Raw genomic sequence first — 14,819 nt, 5'->3', positions numbered from 1 at the left:
CTTGCTATTGCCATGTTTCTAGACAGTTCTCGACTTCTCTATGTTCTATGACATTATATCTTCTAGAATGATCAATAACCTTCAGAAAAACTCCAAGTAAGTTGCCAGAAAAGATTTCCCAATGCAAAATGCTTTGTGAAAAGCTGCTAGTTCTTGCTTTCTTAGGAAGTCTTCTTCAAGCCTGACCTCCTACTGACTTATCGATTGTTCTGACCAGTCTTTTGACTCATGTTGCAGTAAAACATCATGTCTTTATGGAATTTTATCCCAGAGTCCACTTGGAAGAATGCAAGAAAAGCTCTCCAAAACTCAATCTAAGAAGCTGATTCTGAACTGCAGCTTTCAGCTTTGCATGACAAATTATGTGAGCTTCCTTTGTAATTTCCGGCCATATGAATGATCAAACTTCGTCCTTAACATCAATATTTCATGGTTAATGCCTTCAGTGCTCCATTTAAGCTCCTATTTCTCTTGAATTGCTTCACAAATTACCTAAAAAGATAACAAAGTTAAAACAAATTTTTTAAAGGAAATAGCTAAGAAAAATGTAAAGAATTGCTCGTTATAATCATCGCATATTATGCACCTATCAAGATGGTTAGTCAGCAGTTTCATCTAGGCATCGCCTCCTAGTATTCCGGTCGACAATACTGTCTGATGCATCATCTGGTCGGAAGCACCCTTTAGATGACATGAGATGATTAGTCGGCAGCACCCTCTACCCATCACATCCTAGTTTTTCAGTTGGCAATACCCTCTGATGCATCATTTGATCTTTAGTACCCTCCAGATGGCATGAAATGACTAGTTGCCAGTACCCTCTAGTCATTGCCTATTTTGTATGTGTTATTCAGATGTTTTAGATAGAATGAGAAGAGTATTCCAATCGGTAGTACCCTCTGATGAGTCATCTGGTAGGCAGTATCCTCTAGATGGTATGAGACGACTAGTCGGTAGTACCCTTTAGTCATATCATATTTCTTATGAGTTAGTCAGTAGTAGAATGTAGATATATTTTTAGGAGAGTGATTATATTGTGTAATCCACCCTTTACAACATCTTTCTTTTAGTGGTCGCCTAATGGGTACTACTAGTGAGTTGATTCTAGTGGCCACCTGGTGAGCGCTACTGGTGAGTTGATTCTAGTGGCTGCTTGGTGAGTTGATCCTAGCGGCCGCCTGGTGAGCACTATTGGTGAAGTGATCCTAGTGGCTGCGGGGTGAATGTTACTGGCGATACGACCCTAATAACCTCTTGGTGAGATCTATGAGTGAGTTAGTAGTCGTCATTTGCAATATTTTCTGTTAGTGGCCGTATGGTGAGTGCTACGGGTGAGTTGATCCTAATAGCTGCCTGGTGAGTGCTACTAGTGAGATGATCCTGGTGGTCACTTGGTGAGATGATCCTAAGGCCTTGTCCAACCCATGGGGGGAAAGGGCTAAAGGGCAAAAAAATAACCCAAATGGTGTCTAACCCATGAGGGGGAGGGCTAAAGGGGCAAAGGGCAACCCAAAGGGGAAAAAATAGCCCTTTGGATAGCCTTTTAGCCCTATAAAGAAATGGATCAAAAAGCTACAATTGCCCACGTTTGGGGTCAGCTTGACCAATGCATGACGTCAGCAATGGCTAGTTGTTGATGTCATGTAGCCGTTTTTTTTTTTTTACATATGGTTTAAAAACATTTACACTATAAATACATATCACCTCAACCTTATTTTTCATATCATCCTTCTACTACCATGTGTCATATTTTCAATATTTATTTTATTTATGACCTATGCCACATATATGAAATCGTATAAGAAATCTACAACATCACTTGTGAAGCAACATATGGAATTTGAAAAGTACAACAGGAAAAATATTTTTTTATCATAAAAATGATTTCAATTACTGTAAGTAAAAATCTGATAAAAAATAAGAACATATATATATATATAACACATTCAAATGTTTAAAATATATTTTAGGGCTATAATTTAGTCTTAACTGGTTGGAGACGGTTGATGTCACATCAATGAATAGCAAGGTTCTAAAAAACGCTAGGCGCTAGTCGGGCGGTGATCCAGGGACTAGCGCCTAGGCGGAAGCCTAGGCAGGGACTAGGCGGTTTTTAATTTTTTAATTTTTAATTATTTTTATGATATATAATTATATAAATAAATATATTTAAAGTCTAACAATTAATTAAAAATAGTCAAAGTAAACAAAAAATAACTCCTCCATCTAATTAAACCGGACCTCTCATCTATTAGACTATAATTATTACAAAAAAAGAATCTATTAGACTATAATTAGGCATCAACTCCCTTGGCCCACCAAATGATCAGAACTTCCTATCTCCCATTATGCCGTGTTTTATTTTAAGCAAAAGTCAACACACCACCTCTCTCTCTCTCTCTCATGTTCTTCCTGGAAAGCTCAAACGCGGTGCCATCTTTCAATTTCCAATCCCCAACGACATCTCAATAGCCTACCCAGAAACACAAACTTTAAATCTTTGCAGTGCTTTATTTGAAATTTCAAACACCCAGAAACCAAAATCAAATCTCAATTCATATTTCTTCTTTTCTTTGTTTCACAATTCACCAAAGTTTTGATTGTTATCTCGGTGTTTCTGGAAGATTGAAGATTTACCACCGACAATCCGTCACGACATCACCGTTGAAGAGAGAAGGCATCTGTGCTCCGTGCCAGAGAGAGACAGAGAGAGGAGAGAGGGAGAAAGGCGAGGTTAGTTTGTGGTTGGGTTTCTGAATTCTGATCGGGTTTGATCCTTTTAGGACGAGTCAAAAAAAAAAAAAAAAAAGACCAGAACGCCTAATCACCCACCGTCCACCGCCTAGTCAGATCCGCCCAGCCCGCCTAGACTGCCTAGGCGACCGACTTTCACCCCCGCGCCCAGCTCGATCGACTAGGCCATAATCGGAACGGCATGAAGCCGCCTAGCGCCTAGGCGCCGCCTAGGCCGTTTTTTAGAACCTTGATGAATAGTAAAGATTTTAGGGCTAAAATTTAGCCCCAGGGCTATTTTTAGCCCTTTCGGTTGGAGTTGGCCTAATAGCCGCTTGGTGAGAGCTACGTTGAAGTGCTAGTAAGTTAATTTGTATTATTGATTTCCGGTTTGAAAACAGATTATCTTGAATAATAGTATTGAGTTTGCATCATAATGTAGTGATTGAGATCTAAGTTGAATAGTATTCTAGTTGGAAGTTGGTTGTTTTTATGAGAGCAGGTAGACCTTAGAAGTTGAGGTTGGATTTATGTTATTAGAAGTGATTAGTTTGCTATGCAGGTTTTGGATAGTTCATTTTTAGGGGAAATTCTGTCAAATTTTTAGTAGAATTTCTCCTAAGATGGGCCTCGCATGATCACTTTAGATTTAAGGGTGAAATCTGGGGCAAATCCTGTCAACACGTTACCAGTTTTAATGCCCTAGAAGGAAAGAAAAAGGTGCCATAAGTCCCAAATTTGTTATTTCCCAATAGGGAGCTTCTATTCATACATCTAAATTTGGCATTTGGACCTCCCCACTTAATAGACCTCCAACTTTTACAAATAACCAATTTGCTATCTACACCTCTCTAATTTTCCTATAATGCCTATCGTTCAATAAAATCAATAAAAGCCCTTCTTTTTTATTAGATTCTATTTATACTTTCAAAAATCAGTAGTTAGACCTCCTTCAGTTTTTGAAGATTAGAATTGCAGCAATTTTTTTTTTTTTTTGGAAGTTCATCCTCCATATACGAGTAACAGAGGAATGGGCTCGAGTAACTGAAGGAATACCAAAATTTTTATGATCTTCAAGAGGAGCATCATATTAATTAGGCCAGTGATCGTTTCGTTTGATATGGGTGATGTGGTATTTTGTAATATGTTGCTTCCAGATTTTGTATATGAGACCTATATGTGGAGTTATGTTTTGCGTCTTATGGCGTGGAATGAATCTGTAGGTCTTTTTGGCCTAGATCATGGTATAACTTCTCTTGAATCCTGGGGATTATGGGTGATGGATGACTTTGGTGGAGTTACGGGTTCTTGGATAAAACAAATTTTTTTTTTTTTTTTAAAGTTCATCCTTCATTTTACGAGGGAAGTCAAATTCTGAAAATTTTGACTACAATGTTAAATAACGTTTGACGATATATATTTTAAGGTTTACAATGGAGGAGAAAGTTTTCTCCAAATTGAAGACTATTACTGTTCGTAGAGATAAGAAGATTTTTTTTTTTCCTTATTAATGTCTTTATTGGTAATTTGATATAAGTTGACAAAGTCAACTATTACTTTGAAAAAGAAAGAGGTCCAAATACAAATTTTGGAGGTACGAATAGAAACTTCATTCCCAATAAGGATGCCGTTTTAAAAAAAAAATATTTCTCATTATGGACAAACAATTTTATTGAGAGTCAACAAAATATTTACCCAAAATAAATCTCAAACCTCAAACACTTTACAGACCTACAATAAATACATTATTAACACCCGGTAAAACCCTAAACTCCATACACTTAACCAGTGGTGGATCCTTTAAGGGGCCGGTGTGGGCCATGGCCCCTCCAATGTTTTTAAATTTTCGTAACAAACCATATATATGATAGATGAAGTCAATAGATTGGTACATGTGTGACCCCTCCCCAATATACTAAACGATCAATATTTAAACTTCTTATCAACATATTCGTACATATGTGGCCTCCCAATTTATTAAACCATCAATATTTAAACTTCTTATCAACATATTCGTACATATGTGGCCTCCCAATTTATTAAACCATCAATATTTTGGAAAATACTTCGGTACATTTAATCTGTTATGTTTTTAGAAAATACTTCAGTACATTAATGTTATTGTCCTAGTTTCCTAGAGGACCAATCTTCTCAAACTAATGCTCTAATGAGCTCTCAGGAAAATATCTTTGTGCCAGTTCAAAGACGGTTTGGGTTGAAGCAATTAATTGACCCTCCAACTTTACCTAACCGAGATAAGCCTCCAAATGCAAAGAGCAAACCAAAGGGCTCCAGTGGTGGGACCAGAAAGAAGAAACCTCATAAGCCTAATAGGTGCTTTTTTTAGTTAAGTGACAATAATAATACTATAGCCATGAGTTTAAATTTTTTTGGTTTGTAAAGTTCCAGGTGCTCGTACTGGGCTTAATTGCAAATAAATAGAATTTTTTGGTAATGCCGACCTATTATTGTTATGCTCCAAAAACAGGCATCATATTTTCAGTTATTAATTTATTGTCATCTTTTCATAAAAAAATAATTATGAAAAGATTTACAAAACTAGGCTATGAAAAAAATAATTATGAAAAGATTTACAAAACTAGGCTTCAAGTAACCATGTTTGTTTTTATGTCTAGTCTAGCATTAATTGTCAAGTTACTTGAGTAACTTTGTGTTTACTTAGCTATTCACATATTAAAAAAAAGATTTATTTAAGCAATAACTCTTTAGGAAATTTTAGGACAAATACATATATTGCATATACACATTTACAAGTATGACGACAAGTTTGTTATCATTGTGATAATATGAATCAAATTTTGTGTAATTTATACTATTATTAAGATAAGAAAGCGCTCTTTATAACTGAATTTTTTTACCAATTATCATTTATATAATAAAATACTTTTGAGTTAGAAATAATCAATTAGAATAATAAAGTCAATTTACAAAATAAAAAATAAACTTGATAGTGGTTTTTTTTTTCGATACAAAATGTGGTGTGGTTTCTATGAGATAGTGAGAGTTTTTTTTTTTTAATTACTTCCTCACATACTGACACATACTCACATAATAATAACACACGGTGTGTGTAGGCCCATGCTAATTTTAATTTATTAGAGGTGATTACTCCACCTACAACCTTATTATAAATTATGAACAAATTTGTTTTTAATATTATAACATAGTTCAATTAAAAGTAAATAGTATAAAAAGATTATAATAAATTTATTGTCAGTATAGTAATATTGATTCCTATAAAATGAGTGTAGAATAAATATCCCAGTACCAATTCAACCTTGTAATTCTTTCTTTTATGTCTAAACGGCTTGATTACTATGTGTATTGTTCCTTAAGAGATTGACACCTTAATTTTAAAATAAATAATTGTTTTTTACTTGAGATTTACTAACAGCTAAGAAAGGTAGGATACTAGGCAGCAAGTTTTGACGTCAACAACTGTAGCTAGCAATTATTGTAGGGAAAAATTCACTAACGGTGTCTGGACACTTAAGGGACTTTCAGAATGATACCTGAATTTACAAAGTTATCAATGTGATACCTGAACTCATCTTTTTGTATCAACGTCGTACCTACGATCAATTTCCGTCACGGAGCCGTTAAATTTTACACATGCATCGCACGTGAATCACTTAATGAAGACAAAAAGACTGATTTACCCTCAATTTTTTTTTCCTTTTCTTTTCTTTTCTTTCTTTCTTCTTCTTCTTCTTCTTCTTCTTCTTTTTCAATTTCTTCTTTTTCAATTTCTTCTTCCCCTGATTTGAATCATCAAGATTCAAAATCATCTTGCTCGTTCGATTCCCACCGCCTATCACCGATCAAACACCGCCGCTATGTCTCAATCCACCTGCATGCACCGCAGATGTTTCTAGTTTCCCCCACTTCAAATCCTACAGCAAATTGAAATTGTGCACTGAGGTTTCGCCGCTCACTTCGAGTTCATCCCCGCCGCCGCCAACGACTTAGCCACCACCACTCTCGTTCTCTCCTCCGACCCAGGGGTGGATCCAGGAATTCAACCTTGGTGGGGCTTGAATTTCTTAAAAAATGAAAAAAAAAAAAAAAAAAAAAGGCTCTTCACATCAGCAACATCCATGAACTCCATTCAAGTTTACACACAAATTCAGCAAACCCAACCCAGATATCAAATTCACGTTTACACACACACAAAAATTCAACAAACCCACAAATTCACATATACACAATTTCAAATACCAAAAAACAACCCAGTACCCAGAAGGCCAGAAATGAAAAAGGGTTTAGCTAATTAGCTTTATCAATTTCAATTTGGGTTTTATGAATTGGTTATCAGAATACCTATTTACCATCGGTGATTAGGTATTTCGGTGGACTCACTGATCAAGCTATCAAGGGCTAAAGACAGAGCCAGAGGAGGAGGAGAGTAAGAGAAGAAATCTGGAGTAGTAGTCAGTGGATTCATTGATCAAGCCATCAATGCATCGAGGGCCAAAGACGGAGAGGAGAAGAAGAAGAAAAGAAGAAACCGAGGATGCAAAGGGTTAGGTTGCCCATTGCAGAAGAGGACAAGGATGAAGAAGAACAGGACCATGAGGAAGAAAGAGGGTTTGCCGGAGATCGAGAAAGAAAATGGGCTCGATGGGCGCGGCGGTGGTGCTGGTTGAACTAATCGACCGGTGTGGTCTGGTCAGAGGCGGAACCAGAATTTAAATCTTGGGGGGGGGGGGGGGGTCTAAGCCGTTACGTATATTTTTATTTTTGAAAAAAAATTGGAAGAAATATTGTCTTTGTGCAGAAACCTTCTAAAATGTTTGCTCGGATCCCTGTTGTATATAGACTAATGCACATTATAACTATTATTCATTTAGTAGTTTACGTTTTTTCTTAGAAAATTAATTCCCTTATAATTTATCCAAAAATTAGTCATGCATATCAGACTTCATTTGTCTTAATTGACAAAAAACTAGTATAATTATTTTTTGGGTACAGTAATAAATCTTATTGTTGGGTGAATAATAAAGTATATAATTTACCAAATAAATAGTTAAGTAATTAGTAAACTAACTAATTTAGTTTCTTAATATTATTGATTTCTGTTTTGAACTTTGATTAGTTATGATTTATGAGAAATTTTTGGGACAGAGGGGGGGTCCAATGCTTGAATTAAGCTCAGTTTTAAAAATCTCAAAGCCTAATTAGCTAGTTAATTGAGATTTACCAAAACATCTAGGGGGGGTCTGGACCCCTTCAGGCCTTGGAATGGGTCCGCCTCTGGGTCTAGTGTTGGTTGCGGTGGTGTTGGCAAGGAGAGAAGGAGAGAATAAAGAAACCCAAAAAGAAGAAGAAGAATAAGAAAGAAAGAAAGAAAGAAAGAAAAGAAAAGAAAAGAAAAGAAAAGAAAAAGAAAGAAAGAAAAGGAAGAAATTTTTTTTTTTTAGGGTAAATAAGTCTTTTTGTCTTCATTAAGTGACTCACCTGCGAAGCACGTGCAAAATTTAAAGACTCCGTGACGGAAATTGGTCGTAGGTACGACGTTGATACGAAAAAATGAGACCAGGTATCACATTAATAACTTTGTAAGTTCAGGTATCATTCTGAAAGTCCCCTAAGTGTCTAGACATCGTTGGTAAATTTTTTTCATTATTATATTACTGGTTTCTAGTATATATATATATATAGATAGCTCTAATGATAAAAATGACATACCACCACGGCACAACTTCAACTGAAAAATGGCTGGGGGCTCATCTCTGAGACTTTCCATCTTAGGTGTCTCCCTCCTCTCTTTCTCGTTCCAATGCTTCTGCCATTGTAATGTGAACAGAAAAGGTGGGACTAGAAGTGTTGGGATCAAGGGGATGTTTGTGTTTGGAAGCTCCCTGGTTGACAATGGGAACAATAACTTCCTACAAAACTCACTGGCCAGAGCTGATTACTTGCCATATGGAGTTGATTTTCCTCTTGGCCCTTCTGGGAGATTCACAAATGGGAAGAACGTTATCGATCTTCTTGGAGAGCAGCTTAAGATACCTTCCTTCATTCCAGTATTCGCTGACCCCCAAACTAAAGGAAGCAAAATTGTTCATGGTATCAACTTCGCTTCTGGTGCTTCTGGTATACTCGATGATACTGGCTCCTTAGCGGTAACAATACCAACACGTACTTGCTTCATTAATTTCGTCTTTATATATTCATCATCTCAACGGTTTTTCTCAACGGTTTTTAGTTAGTTTTTTTTTTTTTTTTGTTGCTTTCAAGTTCTCAAAATGTTGTAGCTTGTAGTCCTCAGCTCAATCGAAATGCTCATATATAGTCTAGAATTACGAAGGCATACTAGTCAAAAAACGAAAGAAACTAAGATAATTCCTTCATCATCAGCGATACCATTACTCTAACAGTTTCCCTATAATTTCTGTATTATAGGGAAGCAAAAGTCAAAATTTTAGCCTCTTTTTCATCTCCAACTCCAACAGATTCTCTATTTTACAACAATCTCTAAAATCTCCATATTCTTCCTTAAAATTTTAGAGTTTGCTGTAAATATAGGGAATTTGGTTTTCTCTTTCCTCAGTTTCTCTAAAATAGGGATAGTTATAGGGAATCTGTTGGAGCAAAAAAAGCTTATTTTTTTCTAAAATAAAGAAAAATCAAAATATAGGGAATTTGTTGGAGTTGCTCAGCTAATCATCCAACCAACAATAATCACCTTTATGTAGTAAGTACTCCCCTGAAGTTCAATTGTCAACTCTTTAGCAAACAAAACTGTTTAAAAAAAAAAAAACCAAAGTTATAGGCACTTGTTATAGTGGGTACCAAAAATACTAATAATTAGGGCATGTACTTTATAAAGCAGTAAGAACATCTCTAACACAGTAGTTAAATTCAATTTTTAGCTATATATAATTATTTTTGAAGTAAATTAAATTCTACTCCAACAGGTTAGCTATAGCTAAGTTAAATTTAACTTTAGCTAAAATGCTTAGTTATATTTAGCTAGTAAGCATCTTTAGCAAACTCTCAATTTTAGCTCTTTAGCTATTTTAGAGAGCATGTTTAGTTTTTTTATCTATTTTAACAGTTGCACCAGACTTCTAAGAGCATTGCTCTAAAAGCATCTTTAGCAATGCTAGCTATTTTTGAGTCAAATTTTACCCAAAATAGCTAAAAAGTTATTTTGGCTAGCCACTTTGGAAATACGTCTGTATCAGTGCTCTCTATTTTAGCTAATTTTGAGTTTGTATTATTTTTTAAATGGAGATTAAATAGTTTGAATGTAGGGTGGTGCTATTATCACACCCATTTTCTTTATTCACACACTCCTCCTATTTTTTCGATACTTTAATACAATTTTTTTTTACAAATTACCCTAACTACCCTCTCTTGTAATTATGTTTCTTTTTCTTTTTTCTATTTGGCAAGTCAATCATGAATTAAACATCATTATATAATAAACGAATTTTTCTCATGAATGTCATTGTTGATTAGAAGAAGAAAAAAAACTGATGGGCAGGACGAAGTGCAATATGTAAAAAGTTTTGCAATTACTGTGGCAAAGTTTAGGGCTTAGATGAAAAACATGATGTAACTGAATTTGGGGATTTAGGTATGTCATAATAACTGCCATACAAAACTGAAGAAAGATATAAGCATATCACATAAACTAAATGAGATCCAAAACCTTTCACATCTGATTAAGCAATGTTGATTCAAGATACCATTCATATTGACATAAAACATTTTGTAGAGTGATGATATGACTAAAGTCAAAACGAAATCAAAGCGTCAATAATTTCAAAATTATCATTCAACTCAAGTCAAAACCTTGATTAGCAAGCAAGTCATACCAAAATCAAGCTAAGATGAACAGAACGCACAAATTTAAAGTCCCTAATCCACCAAATCGCTGAGAAATTGATTTTTTTAGCGGAGAGCAATTGATTGAAATACACCAAATAATTTCAGTTAGAATCTTACCAGGAATGATAGATTCAAAGGGGCTCAAATGATCACTAAATTCATATTTTTGTTCCATGTCTCAATTGTAAATCAGAAGTAAATTTTTTTTCAAAGATGGGTCTAAAGTGGCTTATTCGGCCATAATTAAACTTCAAAGCATCACGTTAGAGAGATAGAATGACTATGCTAAAGAAGTTTTTGATGAAAAAGAAAAGAGAAAATCGTAATGAGTTTTGAAATTCTCTGTGTCTACAGGAAAATAAGGGTATAGGATTTGGGGATGATTGATTTGCCATATAGAAAAAAAAAAAAAAAAAGCAACAAAATTGCAAAGGAGGGTAGTTAGGGTAATTTGTAAAAAAAAAAAATTAAATTAAAGTAATAGATAAATAAAAGGGTGTGTGAATAGGGAAAATGGGTGTGCGAATAGCACCATCCTAAATGTATTTAGAAGTTACATAAAATAATCCAAAATGAATGTTTTAAATTATAGAGAGCTTTATCTCGCTCTATATATTTAAGAGCGAGATAGCTAAAAGTTATAATGGAGAGCCACTTAGGAGTCTAGTGCAGTTGCTAAAATATATAAAAAGCTAAACATGCTCTCCAAAATAGCTAAAGAGCCAAAATAGAGAGTCTGCTAAAGATGCTCTAAGTGGCTCTTCATTATAACTTTTAGCAATCACACTCCTAAATATAGAGAGCGAGATGAGACTCTCTATAATTTTAAAAAATGTCTTTTGAGTTATTTTATATAATTTATAAATACATTTAAATTATTTAATTTTCATTTAAAAAATAATATAAATTCAAAATTATTAGAGAGCACTTATACAAATGTAATTCTAAAGTAGCCAGCCAAAATGAATTTGTAGCTACTTTGGCCAAAATTTGACTCAAAAATAGCTAGCATTGCTAAAGATGCTCTTCATGAATAGCCAAAACAAAAGTTATATTTCTCTATCATCTTTTTGTCCATGTGTCAATTTATGATTCAATAAAACATATTATATCACTCACAAATAGCTGCTACTGCTAGACCAAAATTGTTAGTTTAATAGTTATATTTCACAACTTTAGTTAAATTTGTAATTAATATAATAAAATAAGGTGTTGTGAGTAATAAATATAAGGAAAGAAGGGGAGGAAAGTGATTCATTTGGAATATGGAATGAACCATTTTCACTCCTATGTTCCTCTGCTTCAGGACAGTATTTTATTTCTTTTTGCATTCATTTCCTGATGTTTCCTTTCAGCGAACCAAACGGTGCTAGAATTAGATTTAATTAATTCGTACGTTCTAATGCTGGGTTGTTTGCATTATTAATTTCTTACAGGGACGTGTAATGAGTCTAAATGAGCAAATTAGAAACTTCGAGGAGGTAACTTTGCCAGAGTTAAAAACCCAATTAGGGTTGGGGTGCAGTACAAGCTTTGAATCATCAATTGATAAGTACTTGTTTGTGGTGGGAACCGGTGGAAACGATTACTCTTTCAACTACTTCCGGGCCAACCCCCATAATGTCAGTCTTCAAGTCTTCACCGCCAATCTCACATCATCTCTCTCCACAAAACTAAAGGTTCGTACATGACAGCAGCTGCACACGCAATATTTCATCATCGTTCCGTATACCAATTAATAATTGATTGATCAATGAAACACATACCTGAATTTAAAATATATCAATAGTAAAGTTGGTCCGAGTTCCAAACAGAACGGACAGGGTAGGGGCTCTTCATAGATTCATAGTGCAGTGATGGAGTAAATTAAATGATAGGATAACTACAGCAGATATATATACAGTATTAATTATGGCCCATGACTGGTCTGTTGCAATGTCGGGAACAGAGAGACTGTTTTGATTAATATTTACAACCTGCGTCTCCATCTGTCCTACATTTGATCTCATGGAAAAATTCATTATGTTGTAAGATGTAATTTTCTCTTGTTTGTTTTAGCTAGCTAGCTGACTGAAGGGTACATATATAGTAATATAGAGATGATGTGGGGTGCCATCGATCAGCTAGCTAGCTAAGTAGATAGTCGGGCATTTCCTACTAGATGTTATTCGGTTAAAAAAAGGAAATCATCGAAATGTAGATATGACGATTTTTCTGATTTTAACTGTATTATAAATATACAGTCAGTTTGGTTTAATTCTACCCTATCATTCTAATTTAACACATTCTAATTATTTGTTGAAAAATTATGAGAACTACGTACCTCAGTCACTTTGAGGATCAGTTTAATGTATATGTACTGATATTTTGATCGTCAATTTTAGTTTATTTATGATTTTACAAATCTATTAATTCTATTGGATGGAACATTTAAAACGTACAGAAGTTGCACAGTTTGGGAGCAAGAAAATTTGTGGTGATGTCAATAAACCCACTTGGGTGCAGTCCTATGGCTATGAACATGATGATGCTGCCAACCGTGACGCGTAATCGTTGCGTACAAGGTATGAACCGTGCAGTTCACCTTTTCAATTCTCGGTTCAAGTCCATGGTTGATGCTATAAGGGCTGAAATGCCCGGTTCAGCACTTGTATTCGTCAACTCCTACAAGATTATCAGGGATATTATCAAGAGTCCCATCTCCAAAGGTAAAATACATCCATCTCTTCTTCCTTCTCCATGGGTTTGAAACTTCAAAAGGCACTTGGCATAATATATAGTCTATACTTATCATCCAAATTTGATGGGGGTTATAGGATTCAAAGATTCGAGCGGTACATGTTGTGAAGTGGCATCAATAAGTGAAGGGGGAAATGGAATCTTATGCCAAAGGGGAGGGCAAGTGTGCCTGAACAGAAGCAATCATGTCTTCTTTGATGGCTTGCATCCAACGGAAGCTGTGAACGTTCAAATAGCAACCAAGGCATTCGTCTCCACTCTCAAAACTGAAGTTTATCCAACTAATATCCAACAAATGACCCAAAGCCAAATATAGGCTGGTGCATGGCAGGTCATCTTTGTTTCTTATATGCCTACACTACCAATAAGTTTCATGGTTCTTTCTTTGTCACCTACAATGGTACTCTAATATATAGTGTGTAGCTAAGTTGGGTACGATTTTATTAGAAGTTTGGTAGGAGTGAATAAGTCCATCAGAGGACATCGTAATATATGTATAGTCGACTGGTATATATGGTATATATATTATGGCTTTCTATTAGTTTCTTGAATCGGCTCTTCCCTCTTTTACATGTAACTACCACGTTGTACGTGCATCTTGCGTGTGCAAATTGTGCATGCCAATAACTTTATTCAAAACTCTGGGAGGTGGGAATGAGTTGTGATGGTCATATTCGAAAGGAAGAGCTTCGTTTGGATATTAGTGAAAGCGTAAATAGTAAAAAATCTTATATTGATTAGGGAGATGTGATGCATAAATAGCACACATTATGGGAGATGTGCAATCCAAAGACATGTATATAGTTCTTAGAGAGAAATGAAAGAGAGTCTCAAAATAACTGATAATAAGAATTAGACTCTAATAAAACTTCTATAAAAATACTCATTTACATACCTTACTCAACTAGACTAGCCTACTTATATAGGCCTACATTAGATAATGTTATAAGAGCAAGTTCACTTGTTAGGTCAATAGGTCAAGGTCACTGGGTCAGTATACTGGTCACTGGGTCAGTATACTAGTCACTGGCTCACTGCTACTGGATATCTGTTTCCACCCGTTGTGTCTTGGTCACTAGATTAGCTACTGTTCATTGAATATTTTATTAATTTATTTTGGGTGGTGTTATTGACACACCCATTTTCTCTATTCACACACCCTCTATATTTTTTTATTATTTTAATTCAATTTTTTTTACAAGTTAACCTAACAACCCTCCTTTACGATTCTGGTTTTTTTTTTTTTTTTTCTTTTTCTATTTGGCGAGTCAATCATTTCTAGTCTTATTTGCCCACCTCCAATTGTGTGCTCTGTCATCAAAACTCTTTTTTCCTCTTTTCTTTTCTATCAAAAAATAGTAAAAAAGAAAATCACCATCCACTCGAAAGACAATTCTTCAAAATACAGAGACTCATTTAGAAGCAAAAAAAATACCTAATTTCTCATGAATAAAACACATACAGAAATAAATTAATATGATGAAATT

General features: G+C 34.9%; 1 protein-coding gene across 1 annotated transcript; it reads left to right on the top strand.

Annotated features, from left to right (window-relative positions):
- The first annotated feature begins 8,448 nt into the window (after positions 1 to 8,448).
- LOC112174229 (GDSL esterase/lipase At1g71250) lies at positions 8,449 to 13,873 on the top strand. The gene is made up of 4 exons (XM_024311969.2): positions 8,449 to 8,879; positions 12,030 to 12,272; positions 13,037 to 13,301; positions 13,410 to 13,873. The coding sequence occupies exons 1-4, from the start codon at positions 8,469 to 8,471 to the stop codon at positions 13,646 to 13,648; spliced, it is 1,158 nt and encodes a 385-aa protein (XP_024167737.1). The 5' UTR covers positions 8,449 to 8,468; the 3' UTR covers positions 13,649 to 13,873.
- Positions 13,874 to 14,819: the final 946 nt, after the last annotated feature.

This window comes from Rosa chinensis, chromosome 6 (assembly GCF_002994745.2).
Source record: "Rosa chinensis cultivar Old Blush chromosome 6, RchiOBHm-V2, whole genome shotgun sequence".
NCBI lineage: Eukaryota > Viridiplantae > Streptophyta > Magnoliopsida > Rosales > Rosaceae > Rosa > Rosa chinensis.
Note: the sequence above shows the minus strand (reverse complement) of the source record. Positions and strands in the feature narration are given on the sequence as shown.

What these genes read in the sequence shown, in the direction of transcription:
- LOC112174229 (XM_024311969.2), top strand. Translation starts at nt 8,469, where the DNA reads ATGGCTGGGGGCTCATCTCTGAGACTTTCCATCTTAGGTGTCTCCCTC. An exon ending in CTCTCTCCACAAAACTAAAG is followed by an intron (nt 12,273 to 13,036) that starts GTTCGTACATGA and finishes TAAAACGTACAG; the next exon opens with AAGTTGCACAGTTTGGGAGC. An exon ending in CAAGAGTCCCATCTCCAAAG is followed by an intron (nt 13,302 to 13,409) that starts GTAAAATACATC and finishes TGGGGGTTATAG; the next exon opens with GATTCAAAGATTCGAGCGGT.